The sequence below is a fragment of the Moschus berezovskii genome, chromosome 17 (genome assembly GCF_049115385.1).
Source record: "Moschus berezovskii isolate FMDL1 chromosome 17, NW_MosBer_1.0, whole genome shotgun sequence".
Classification (NCBI taxonomy): Eukaryota; Metazoa; Chordata; class Mammalia; order Artiodactyla; family Moschidae; genus Moschus; species Moschus berezovskii.
In genome coordinates, this window is record NC_142476.1 from 27,788,944 (window position 1) to 27,802,423 (window position 13,480).

The 13,480-nt window shown below is 45.7% G+C and overlaps 1 protein-coding gene across 2 annotated transcripts in view; it reads left to right on the forward strand.

Annotated features, from left to right (window-relative positions):
• Positions 1-13,480, forward strand: part of NMNAT2 (nicotinamide nucleotide adenylyltransferase 2) — a 231,966-nt gene that overhangs the window by 182,534 nt on the left and 35,952 nt on the right. For both annotated transcript variants that reach the window (XM_088845279.1, XM_055419126.2), the window contains exons 5-7: positions 9,552-9,640; positions 10,436-10,503; positions 12,637-12,715. In XM_088845279.1, coding sequence (XP_088701405.1) covers positions 9,552-9,640; positions 10,436-10,503; positions 12,637-12,715 — 236 coding nt within the window. The remainder of the gene's footprint in view (positions 1-9,551; positions 9,641-10,435; positions 10,504-12,636; positions 12,716-13,480) is intronic.

The following is a 13,480-nucleotide window of genomic DNA, read 5'->3' on the forward strand; positions in this document are numbered from 1 at the left end:
ATGTGTAAAACTCAAGAAAGTCCACATTATTCCTACAACATGTTGAAAGTGCTTCAGAATTCACACAATACTAATTTTCTTTTGGTTCTGTTTAAATTATATATACCAGCTTATGCTGCTGCTGCTGCTAAGTCACTTCAGTCGTGTCCGACTCTGTGCGACCCCATAGACGGCAGCCCACCAGGCTCCCCCGTCCCTGGGATTCTCCAGGCAAGAACACTGGAGTGGGTTGCCATTTCCTTCTCCAATGTGTGAAAGTGAAAAGTGAAAGAGAAGTCACTCAGTCATGTCCGACCCCTAGCAACCCCACGGACTGTAGCCTACCAGGCTCCTTCATCCATGGGATTTTCTAGGCAAGAGTACTGGAGTGGCTTGGTAAAATCTGTAACTCTGTTCAAAGTTTTAAAAGATTACTTAAGAATAGTTTCTTGTATTTCTATGCCACCTTTATAGTTCTGGTTTCTCATTTCTTAATTAGTAAATTAATTAAAATTAATTAATTAATTTGCAGGTTCTATCCCAGGCTAATTTATACACTTCCGGAAGGAACACCCTCTTAAATCCACAGAGTGTTGAGGTGGGGAGCCCCCAACCACGTCAGATTCGTGATATACATACATTCAGATATACATGTTTCAATCCATTCTCCCAAATTATCCCACCCTCGCCCTCTCCCAGAGTCCAAAAGACTGCTCCACACATCTGAGTCTCTGCTGTTGTCTCGTATATAGGGTTATCGTTATCCTCCTGCTATATTCCATATATATGTGTTAATATACTGTATTGGTGTTTTTCTTTCTGGCTTACTTCACTCTGTATAATAGGCTCCAGTTTCATCCACCTCATTAGAACTGATTCAATGCATTCTTTTTAATGGCTGAGTAATACTCCATTGTGTAAATGTACCAAAGATTTCTTATCCATTCGTCTGCAGATGGACATCTAGGTTACTTCCATGTCCTGGCTATTATAAACAGTGCTGCAATGAACATTGGAGTACACGTGTCTCTTTCAATTCTGGTTTCCTCGTTGTATATGCCCAGCAGTGGGACTGCTGGGTCTTATGGCAGTTCTATTTCCAGTTTTTTGAGGAATCTCCACACTGTTCTCCATAGTGGCTGTACTAGTTTGCATTCCCACCAACAGTGTAAGGGGGCTCCCTTTTCCCCACACCCTCTCCAGCATTTATTGCTTGTAGACTTTTGGATAGCAGCCATTCTGACTGGCGTGAAATGGTACCTCATTGTGGTTTTAATTTGCATTTCTCTGATTATGAGTGATGTTGAGCATCTTTTCATGTGTTTGTTAGCCATCTATATGTCTTCTTTGGAGAAATGTCTGTTTAGTTCTTTGGCCCATTTTTTGATTGGGTCGTTTATTTTTCTGGAATTGAGGTGCGGGAGTTGCTTGTATATATATATTTTTTTTTTGAGATTAATCCTTTATCAGTTGCTTCATTTGCTATTATTTTCTCCCATTCTGAAGGCTATCTTTTCACCTTGCTTATAGTTTCCTTTTCTGTGCAGAAGCTTTTAATTTTAATTAGGTCCCATTTGTTTATTTTTGCTTTTATTTCCAATATTCTGGGAGGTGGGTCATGGAGGATCCTGCTGTGATTTATGTCGGAGAGTGTTTTGCCTATGTTCTCCTCTAGGAGTTTTATAGTTTCTGGTCTTACATTTAGATCTTTAATCCATTTTGAGTAGATAAAGTGTGCATTGTGGTGATTTAAGTGTACATTGTCAAAAGATTCCTCTCATCTAGTTAATTAACATATCTGTCAGTCACCTCACATATTTATTTTTTGGTGAGAACATTTAAGTTCTACACTCTTAGCAAATTTGAATTATGTAATACAGTGTTATTGCCATGCAGTGATTGCAATGTGCAGTGATTTATAAGAAATATATATGTGGTCATTCAGATGTCCACATATACATTTCTCATATATATTTGCTCTTTGTGCACAGTTTCTTTCTTACAGCTCCCCAAACTCTTGGACTTTCCTGAGCGATAAAAGCAATGGGAGCATCTTTTATTTTAATACTTGGTCTCTTGCCTCAGTTCCTTTCCACCACAACTAGGCTGCTATCGATGAGGTGACTTTTGTAAAGCAACTAAGAATAGAAGGCAGGGACTTTCAGTTCCACCCTCTGATTTCTGGGGAAGAGATAGGAGTTGGAGGCTGAATCAATAATCAATAACCAATGATTTAACCAATCATGCCTAAATAATGAAGTCCCCATTAAAACCCCAAGAAGCCAAGGGTCCAAAGATCTTCTAGGTTGGGGAAACAATGCTTCCACATACCACTGCACCATGTCCCAAATTCCATGCGACCCTAAACTCCATGAGTACAGAGGCTCCTTTGTTCTGGACCTCACCACATGTATCTCTTCATATGGCTGCTGACTGGTATCCTTTAATATCCTTTGTGATAAATTGGTAATCTAGTGAGTAAACAGATTTCCTGAGTTCTGTGAGTTGCTCTAGTAAGTTAATCAAATAAAGGAGGCCATCATGGGAGCCTCTAATTTATAGCCAGTTGGTCAGAAATACAAGTTAACAACCTTGACTTGTGACTGGCATGTGAAGTCCAAGGACTATGTCATGGGTAGCTCCAGTTTTTAGTCCTTTGGTCGGTCAGAAGCATAGTAACATGTGAGCTTGGAATTTGACATCTGACAGGGAGGAGGCAGTCTTGTAAGACTGAACCCTTAACCTGTGGGATCTTATGCTATCTCCAGGTCGATGGTGTGAGAATTGAGTTGAATACTGATCTGGGTAGCCTTTCCCTTCTCCAGGGAATCTTTCCAACTCAGGGATCGAAGCCAGGTCTACTGCACTGCTGCTGCTGCTGCTGCTGCTAAGTCGCTCCAGTCATGTCCGACTCTGTGCGACCCCATAGATGGCAGCCCACCAGGGATTCTCCAGGCAAGAACACTGGAGTGGGTTGCCATTTCCTTCTCCAATGCATGAAAGTGAAAAGTGAAAGTGAAGTCGCTCAGTCATGTCTGACTCTTGGCGACCCCATGGACTGCAGCCTACCAAACTCCTCCATAAATGAGATTTTCCAGGCAAGAGTACTGGAGTGGGTTGCCATTGCCTTCTCCAATAAAATCTCTATGGGGGGAAAAAAAACTTAATTGTATCTGCTCCTGGCCATTTTTGTTTAGCTGAGTTCCAGTTCTTTTCTTGCCTGACATTCCATTCAAATTAAAGGATAATAAGGCAACAAGTGAATTGCAGAGCATAAAACCTAGTGCTATTAGTACAGTCATAAATGTCTGGTCTCAAAGATTAACGACGTGGCATTGACACGTTCAACTGAGCAGACCCAGAGGCAAAGCAAACAAAAGGTCTAGAGAGAGGAGGAAACCAATGGTCCCTAAACATTCCCTGGGATGTTTTCAATGGGTCTTCTTCCTTTGGGTTTCCCTGGTGGTTCAGACAATAAAGAATCCACCTGCAATGCAGGAAACCCAGGTTTGAACCCAGGGTCGGGAAGATCCCCTGGAGAAGAAAATGGCAACCCACTCCAGTATTCTTGCCAGGAGAATTCCATGAGCAGAGGAGCCTGGAGGGCTACAGTCCATGGGGTCATAAAGACTCGGACAGGACTAAACAACACACGCATTTCTTCCTTTATTCCTCATCTCCTGGCCCAAAAGTTCCTGACAGGAATGACTGTCTCCTTTAAGGTGGGATTTTTCACCACTGCACTATCTGTTCTGTGAGTTTCTCTTCTAGTTCAGAGCATACCATTCCTCGTATTAAATAGCCTTCAGTGATTCCTTACTGTCTGTACTTCTCAGTCTTACGGTTTTTGTCAATGTATGTTGTTCTCAAGCTTTCAGTTCAGTTCAGTCGCTCAGTCGTTTCCAACTCTTTGCGACCCCATGAATCACAGCACGCCAGACCTCCCTATCCATCATCAACTCCCGGAGTTCACTCAAACCATCGAGTTGGTGATGCCATCCAGCTGTCTCATTCTCTGTCGTCCCCTTCTCCTCCTGCCCCCAATCCCTCCCAGCATCAGAGTCTTTTCCAGTGAGTCAACTCGTCGCATGAGGTGGCCAAAGTATTGGAGTTTCAGCTTCAGCATCAGTCCTTCCAATAAACACACAGGATTGATCTCCTTTAGAATGGACTGGTTGGAACTCCTTGCAGTCCAAGGGACTCTCAAGAGTCTTCTCCAGCACCACAGTTCAAAAGCATCAATTCTTCGGCGATCAGCTTTCTTCACAGTCCAACTCTCACATCCATACATGACCACGGGAAAAACCATAGCCTTGACTAGATGGACCTTGGTTGGCAAAGTAATGTCTCTGCTTTTTAATATGCTATCAAGGTTGGTCATAACTTTCCTTCCAAGGAGTAAGCATCTTTTAATTTTGTGGCTGCAATCAGCATCCACAGTGATTTTGGAGCCCAAAAAAATAAAGTCTGACACTGTTTCCACTGTTTCCCCATCTATTTCCCATGAAGTGATGGGACCAGATGCCATGATCTTAGTTTTCTGAACGTTGAGCTTCAAGCCAAACTTTTCACTCTCCTCTTTTACTTTCATCAAGAGGCTTTTGAGTTCCTCTTCACTTTCTGCCATAAGGGTGGTGTCATCTGCATATCTGAGGTTATTGATATTTCTCCCGGTAACGTTGATTCCAACTTGTGCTTCTGCCAGCCCAGCGTTCCTCATGATGTACTCTGCATAGAAGTTAAATAAGCAGGGTGACAATATAAAGCCTTGACATACTCCTTTTCCTATTTGGAACCAGTCTGTTGTCCCATATCCAGTTCTAACTGTTGCTTCCTGACCTGCATACAGGTTTCTCAAGAGGCAGGTCAGGTGGTCTGGGATTCCCATCTCTTTCAGAATTTTCCACAGTTTGTTGTGATCCACAGAGTCAAAGGCTTTGGCATAGTCAATGAAGCAGAAATAGATGTCCTGGAACTCTCTTGCTTTTTCCATGATCCAGCAGATGTTGGCAATTTGATCTCTGGTTCCTCTGCCTTTTCTAAAACCAGCTTGAACATCCGGAAGTTCATGGTTCACGTATTGCCGAAGCCTGGCTTGGAGAATTTTGAGCATGACTTTACTAGCGTGTGAGATGAGTGCAATTGTGCAGTAGTTTGAGCATTCTTTGGCATTGCCTTTCTTTGGGATTGGAATGAAAACTGACCTTTTCCAGTCCTGTGGCCACTGCTGAGTTTTCCAAATGTGCTGGCATATTGAGTGCAGCACTTTCACAGCATCATCTTTCAGGATTTGAAATAGCTCAACTGGAATTCCATCACCTCCACTAGCTTTGTTCATAGTGATGCTTTCTAAGGCCCACTTGACTTCACATTCCAAGATGTGAAGTCAAACTTTGGCGATCAGAAACATCACCTAATTTTAAAAATAAATATTAATGATACTCATGATACTAATTTTAAAAGTGAAAGTCACTCAGTCATGTCTGACTCTTTGCAACCCCATGGACTCTACAGTCCATGGAATTTTCCAGGTCAGAATACTGGAATAGGTAGCCTTTCCCTTCTCCAGGGGATCTTCCCAACCCAGGGATCGAATCCAGGTCTCCCTCATTGCATGTGGATTCTTTACCAGCTGAGCCACAAGGGAAGCCCAAGAATACTGGAGTGGGTAGCTTATCCCTTCTCCGGGGGATCGTCCCAACCCAGGAATCGAACTGGGGCCTCCTGCATTGCAGGCGGATTCTTTACCAATTGAGCTATCAGGGAAACCCTAGACTAAGTCTCAATCCCAGGGATTTTGATTCAGAATTTGAGCAGGACCTAAAATCTGCATTTTAATAGCCTCTCCCTGGTGATTCTGATGCTAGTGGTCCACAGAATACATGTTGACTGATCAGTGACACAGAAGTCACACTCCTTGGCCTGGGCTTTCAGGGCCCTCTCAAGTTTGAGGCCCACTTGCTTAGCCAACAGTATCCCTCCCTCAGCCTCACCCCACCCCTACCAGCCCCCACAGCCTAACCCTAGTGATGAAGACTAAATCAGTGGATGAGCTTTCTTTCCATTGTGCGATTTCTGGGTATTTGCTGGAACTTCTCATTCTCCTTGGAAAGACAAAATTATCTCTCCTGTCCCTTCTCCCCCTTGCCCTAGCGTCTCATAGAGTTGTTCAGTCCGTAGGTTGCCACACATGCCTAGGTCGTGAGCACCTTTTTACTTAAATTTATGACTACCAGAATAAAATACACTAGACAATATTGTAACAGTTGTTGTAGTTAATTGTGCATAAATATCCATACGTGTGTATTGTGTCAGGATATGAAATGTGTTTCTTACTGTGGGTTATGGTAAAACACTACCACCGACAATAACATTGAAAGCCATGGCTATAGCACTCACCCAATTTGTCTCTCATTAGAGCCAAAAGTACAGCATTCTGTTTCTCCATTATTGTGAACCTGTGGAGAATAATAAATAAAGTCACTCTTATCCCTTTGGCATCCATCATGGTATTTTGTGCTCAATAAATGTTAAATGAATTGAATTGCCTGCATGATCACCATCATGACTTTTCTGGGTTTAACTACTTCAGATCAAGAATCCTTTTTTTAGGGTTAGGGTTGGGGCTGTTCCTTTCAGAAACTGCTTCTTTGTGAGGCAGTGAGCTATGGAGCATTGCTAGGGGAAGTGACCGCTCATATTGGCCAGAAGAAAAGGGTAGTGTTTTCTAAGGCAGTGAGGTTGCTTGGTGCAACCTGTTTCTTTTGGAAATTCCTGTGTGTAGTCTGAAGAACAGAAGTCGGCTCTCTGGATCAACATGGCCCAGTGGAAAGAACCCCTAAGGGAAGGTGGCTACATGAGCCTTCTAGGTATGAGCAGTTGTTGAACATGTATTGCTCAATGAACAAGCCACTGTACCGAGTGCTTAAGAGCCTAAGAAGTCTTTGGCTTGGGAGGCAGACCGAGCAACTTTCGGACCACGGGTATGTTTTCTTAAGCCTGCACAGGGGCAATTGAACAAGCCAAGGTTGTTGTCTGAATGTAAATCATCTTATTCTCAGCTTGTTCTCACATGTGTGTTAATTGCACATCTTCTTTGGCTATGAGTTTGGGACCTCTTATCTACAGAAAAGTCCCCTGGCTTTGAAGAATTCAGTACAGAATAGGAGCAAAGACATACACTTTCAGAAACAATTTCCGAATCAGGTCCCTTGAACAGGGTGATCAGTAAGTCCAGCAAAGGGAGATGTTGCCAGGGCAGTCATGCTGGACGTGGGGTAGAGCTGAGCTTCAAACACAAAACTTGGGAAAGTGGAGAGTCAAGAGAGCACACTTTCTATAAGACAGGGAGAGGAAGGAAGGTCTGGCTTATTGCAGCACAGGATCTGTGATAGCCAAAGGCCATACAAAAACGATCCTGAGGAAGACTGGGGTATAAAGGGCAACGGGCAGAGGGGAGGCTAAAGAATTTATTTAGATATCAAAAAGGTTTTGTTACAGGGTCTTCAGTTTATCCTTGACCTCGAAGTAAGATTTGGAAATTAGTGAAATAACATCAGTCATCTTTTAAAAGACAAAAGTGGCACACTTGTTAGAATGCTTTAAACAGGAAAACAAAACTGGTGATACTGAAAGCTGGTGGAGCAACAGGAACGCTCATTCATTGCCAGCAGGGATGCTAAATTGCGCACCCACTTTGGAAGACAATTTGGCAGTTTCTTACAAAATTAGACATACTTTTACCATATGTTCCCACAGTCACACTTCTCAATATTTACCTGAGTTGAAATGTATGTTCACTCAAAAATCTACACGTGATTGTAACATCAGCTTTATTCATAACCCATGAAAACTGAAAGCAGCCAAGATGACCTTCAGTTAGTGAATGAATAAACAAACTGTGGTCTGTCCAGACAATGGATTATTATTCAGCAATAAAAAGAAATGAGTTATCAGACCAGGGAAAGACCTGGAGGAACCTTAAATACAAATCGCTAAGTGAAAGAAGTCTGTCTAAAGAGGCTACATGCTGCATGGTTCCAACTCTGGCATTTTAGAAAAGGAAAAACTACAGAGAGAGTAAAAAGATCAGTGGTTACCAGCGGCGGTGGGGAGGGAGAGAGATGAATAGGCACAGCACAGTGGATTTTCAGGGGGAGAAACTATTCTCTACGAAACTGTAATATGGACACGTGTCATTATCCTTTTGTCAAAAGCCATAGAACCTTACAACACAAAGAGTGAATCTCAGTGTAAACTATGGCCTGTAGTTAATAATAATGGGTCAACCCAGGCCCATCAAATGTAACAATTATACCACACAAGTGCCAGGTTGTATAGGGGTATAATAGGGGAAATGGGGTGTGGGGGAGGTCAAAAGATGGGGGGTTGAATACACAGAACTCTGTACTATCTGCTCAATTATTCTGTACATCTAAAGCTGTGCCAAAAAATAAAGTTTACTATTTTTTTAAGAAAGATCTCTTTAAAAAAAACTCCGAGATTTCACATTGAAAGAAGGAAAAGGCAAATGTGATGAGACTTATTTTTATTAATTATTATTTTTTTTAAAGAGACCACAGAGAAGATAACAGTTTTTTTTGGAGGGGGGTGCTGTGCCACGTCTTATTCATTGCAGTGTGTAGACCCCTCTAGCTGCAGAGTGCAGTCTCTAGAGTGCACGGCTCAGTAGTCTCAGCACGCAGGCTGATGAGACGGCTTATTTTTAAGTTGTAAGAGAGCCAGCAAGGTAATACTGGAACCCTGCTGGTAAACTACACAGCCAGTGCTGCTACCCAAGCCCCTGGTCCCTTCCAGACTCCCTCAACCTATTCAGTAAATCCATGCCACCTTCCCTCAGCTACAGATGCTCAGTGCTACTGAATTTGTACAATGAGCTGCCCTAGAAGAAAGATAGAACCAAAAATACTCATCCCTTCTTAATTAGCTGAATTGGCTCATGAAAATGAAATTGGGCTTGTCTGGTAAATTTGAAAAAGCAACATCATAGATTCTTTTCAGAAGAAAAAAAAGGGGGAGCTTTTCTTTGGCTGAACTTTCTCAACCAACTATAATGACAGTTTTCTGGTCTGATTGTTAATTCTCCCTAATTACGTAGAAGGCCCTTGAAATTTGTTTTGATGGATTTCCTCTTCTGAATAACTAGATGAAGCAATCAGCCCACCTTTCATATTATAAGAAGGTTCTTCTTTTTTCTTTTTAAAAAATGACTCCTCCGCTTTGAAATAATTTCTGCTAGTGATCGTAGTGGTAAATTCCAATCAGTTGCTTTGAGGCAGGTGTTTGTTTTAAATCTCTCTAAACTCATCCAGCACTAGACCTTTAAACCTAGATTAATCCCCTTGAGTTCTAAATCATTTTGCTTTGGGAGCTGAAATCTGGTTCCAGCACCTTTTGAATCACCCACGTTTGCTTTGAAAGTTGGCACTTTCCATTTTAAATGGCAAGAAAGATGGGAAATAAGCCTTACAGAACTGAAGGTATTGATTTCAACGATCACCTTTAACCCACACCTTTCCTCTTAATAATGTGAGGTTTTTTCTCTTAATTAGAAAGAGCCAGGGATTATCTGCACAAAACTGGAAGGTTTATTGTCATTGGCGGGATCGTCTCTCCTGTCCACGACTCCTATGGAAAACAGGTGGGTTTCTCCTTTGTCTCCATCCTCCCTAACCCCCTTTCCTGACCTGATGATGCCACTGGCGTAAAACTGCCCCACTGCCATCTCTGCTGTGATTCTTAGAAATGCAAAACTCCCAGTAGCAGGTGTCCTGCTTCCCATATCTGGACCACAGTCAGACCTGAGCCAGTGGGAGCTGGGCAGCAGCTGGGAGAAACAGCTGCCCATGCCCAGGCCCAGTCAGAACCCGTTAGAAGACGAGCCGGCCCACCTGCTGAGGGCCGAGGATGCCAGACTGGTGGCCGGTTATGAGCTGGGCAATCTTTCCTGGGATTTTAGGAGAAAAGGCCTCTGCCTCTTATAATCTGATTTACAATTCATGTTCCCTTTCCTTCCCTCCCTGCCACACATCTCAGAAAATCTGGATACTGTCAAAGTCCTTCACCTCTTCCCCCAGATACAACCTGGTGGGCTCTGGGGAAGTCACCCAGCCCGATGGAGCCGGGAGACCAGGCAGCACTTGCCACAGTGTCTCATCGCACCCTGGCTGCTTCGGCCATTGGTGGAGGCTCACCTCTGACTCTGATGGGGAGGGGGGCGCACCACTCCCTCCCTCCCTTCTTTCTCTTCTCCCCCCTCCAGAACATCCACTCGATGCCTGTGTGTGGCAGGTGGACACCTGGAGGGCTCCCACGCTCATTCTCTGTCAGCCCTGAAAAAGGCTGCACTTTTGTAACGGGCTGGCTTGGGATGGTGTCTTGGGGAGGCTGTGGGGAGCAGGGCCGGCCTCTCAGCGATCACTCTGTTGCTTCCCAGGGTCTTGTGTCGAGCCGGCACCGTCTCATCATGTGTCAGCTGGCTGTCCAGAATTCTGACTGGATCAGGTAGGTGGGCCTCAGGATGCCAAAGTGGGCGGCCCTGGGACTCCCTGGGGCTGGGTGGAAAAGAGGAAGGGTCTGCACAGCAGTCTGGAACCCACAGGAGTGGGGAGCATGGGGGAGATATTAACCCCATGCAGGTGATAATCACGTAAACATTTTGGGGTGGCCTAACTGATGACTTATTTTTTAACCAAGTCATGGAGCCCGTGAAACTAAAGAGGGAGCTTTCAGTGTTTCATCTGCCCTGGCACCTGTGGACTCAGGAGTCTCAGAGTTTCCAAAAATAACATGGGGATTGGGGTGGAGCAGGGCCAGAAAACTCAAAATGCCTCTCTGCTTCCATCCCCACTCACTTCCACGAGCTCTTCACTACCTTTCAGGGAAGGTTCTCGGCCTTGGCTATTTTCCACTCCTGTTCAGGCTCCCTGGGCCCCGTGCCAAGGGCGGGACAGAGGTGTGTGTTGGGGGGGACACGGGTATGAGTGCACACAGCCTTTCCCTCAGAGGGTCCCTGGACGGTCCCCTTGCTAAGATGGCAGACACCATTATCCGCTGAGCTGGTGGTGTAATTAACGCAGGCTTCCCCTAATTATGCTAATTATGCTCCCCAAAGCTCCTGCAGTTATAATTTGCATGAGAAGATGATGATTTTAAAAAAATAACGACACACCATGTGTCCCGTAATTCCCCCTCATGAAAGAATAAGCAGCACCTAGAGGTTTGCTTGAAAGGAAGGAAATGAAGGGCCGCTGACCTCAGAATGAGGGCTAGCGGGGAGAGACGGGGTGGGCGGAAATGAGAGCAGCCAAGGGAAGCGAAGATGATAATTAACGGTGATCCGTGCCGTTCCTGTGCAGCGATTTGTGGGAGCAGCGCATACCCTTTATAGACTTTCGCATCCCCCCACCCACCCACCACCGCCCCGAGACAGAGGTGAGGTCGGGAGACAGCTCAGGAGAAGTCAAGGAGCTTGAGAGGAAAGCGCATCTGTGGTCAAGTCTGGGTAGAAGCGAAGCCTCTAAGCTCTGGGACAGGAGACTGTTCCTGCTTGTCTGTGATTAGAAGACTCTGAAATAATTCCCTTTTTCCTGCAACATATATTTACTGAGCACATACTGCACTGCTCCAGGGGCTGGGAACATCAGAATTTTGAGAACTGAGGTCACCAGAGAGGTCGGAGCTAGCTCTGAAGATGGGGGCTGGGCCCGCAAAGACCCTGGGCACCGGGGAACCTGTTCAGCCAGGTCCGGGGTCTGCCCATGTCAGAGAGGATGCCTGTCTCGGGTCAGGGATCTGAGAGGGTCAGGCTCAGGTCAAGCAGGTCTCTGAGGGTTTTCAGTTTGTGAGGTCTCGTCTCTGGGAACCCTAACTGTGCTGCCTGGTGGGAGGTGACAGAATGCTCAACTGCTCAGAATGTGTTTGAGAAACATCCCAGTTTAGCAGCTCATTAAGTCGGTAGTGAAGCCTGAGCGCTGCCTCCCGCTGGGCCTGGGTCCTGGCTCACTTCACGTCCCCATGAAGCAGGAGTGGCTGGTCCCGGGACTGTGCCTGCCAGTGTGGCTGCAGCACCCACCTCCATGTCCACTGGGCACCCCACTGCATGCAGAGGCCAACACGGGCAGTTTCCCCAGTTCTGGTACCTGCAGTCACCACTTGATGAGGGCGTGGCTAATTTCATTCTTACCAGAATCCTGTAAGGTCCAGAAGAGAATTCCCCAGAATGGGAGCAAGATGCTATTCTAAGCACTTTGCATGTACAACTCACTGACCCCTTTTAATAACTCCACAGGAGAGTTATTGTTGTTATTCTCGTTTTACAAATGGGGAAAGTAAGCACCAAAAATCACATAACTTTTGCAAAGCCTTACAGTTGGGAGGATCTGGTGCTGCTATTAAACCCGGCCAGACCAGTGCCAGCATCAGTTCATGTAAGCCTGTAGCATTTTCCTCTCATTTTACAGAGGGGAAACTGAGGCTCAGGAAGGTATTTCAAGCTCATGTTTTATTTGATTTGAGATCTAAGTACACGATATGACCAAGTCTGTGTAAGCTTTTTGAGCCATGCCTTTGGAAGGAATCTGTAAGTGAAGTGTGTGAGAATGGAAACCAAGGGAAATTTGTCTTTCCGATCGTCAGGGTGGACCCGTGGGAGTGCTACCAGGACACCTGGCAGACGACCTGCAGCGTCCTCGAACACCATCGGGACCTCATGAAGGTGAGCTGGGCCGGGCTCTGGGCCGGTGGCCCACAGAGGCCAGGTGGCCCGGGAAAGGTGGACTGCCCCAGTTGTTTCTGGCTTCTCCGCCAGCCATGGGGAGACCAGGCTCTGAGCAGCATCCAGGAAGGCCTCCTGAATATGACTGGGGGCAGTTTTCCTCTCCCAGCAGCAAGTTCAAGGCAGGATTCAGAACCCTGAAGCTGGGAAACTTCAGAAAGTGATGAGAGAAGGAGGAGAGGGGAGCGCTGGGTGGAGGTACAAGCAGCCAGGTCCTCTCACCGCACCTCCAGAGGACCTATCGGTCCCCTTACCCCGTGCTATGCCAGGGCTGCAGTTCTGCACCCCTGCAGGCATTGTACATCAGGCACACCCTTTCCTCCTCACAGGAGTCCATGCACAGACAGTGTATTCTCACCTCTGACTTATTTGTGGGTAAAAGGAAGCATGGGCTTCCGTCTTGGCTCAGTGCTTAAGAATCCGCCTGCCAATGCAAGAGACAGGGGTTCAATCCCTGGGTGGGGAAGATCCACTGGAGGAGGAAATGGCAAACCACTCCAATATTCTTGCCTGGGAAATCCCGTGAACCCACCGAGGATCCTGGTGGACGACAGTCCATAGGGTCACAAAGAGTCGGAGTGCCTAAACAACAACAAAGAAGCACAGAGAGGCGAACCAGGGCATCTTAAGACACACAGCGACTGCCTAGCCCACGCTGACAGCTGCCCGGGGCTTGTGGCTGGGCGCAGTGACCGAAGAGCTGGT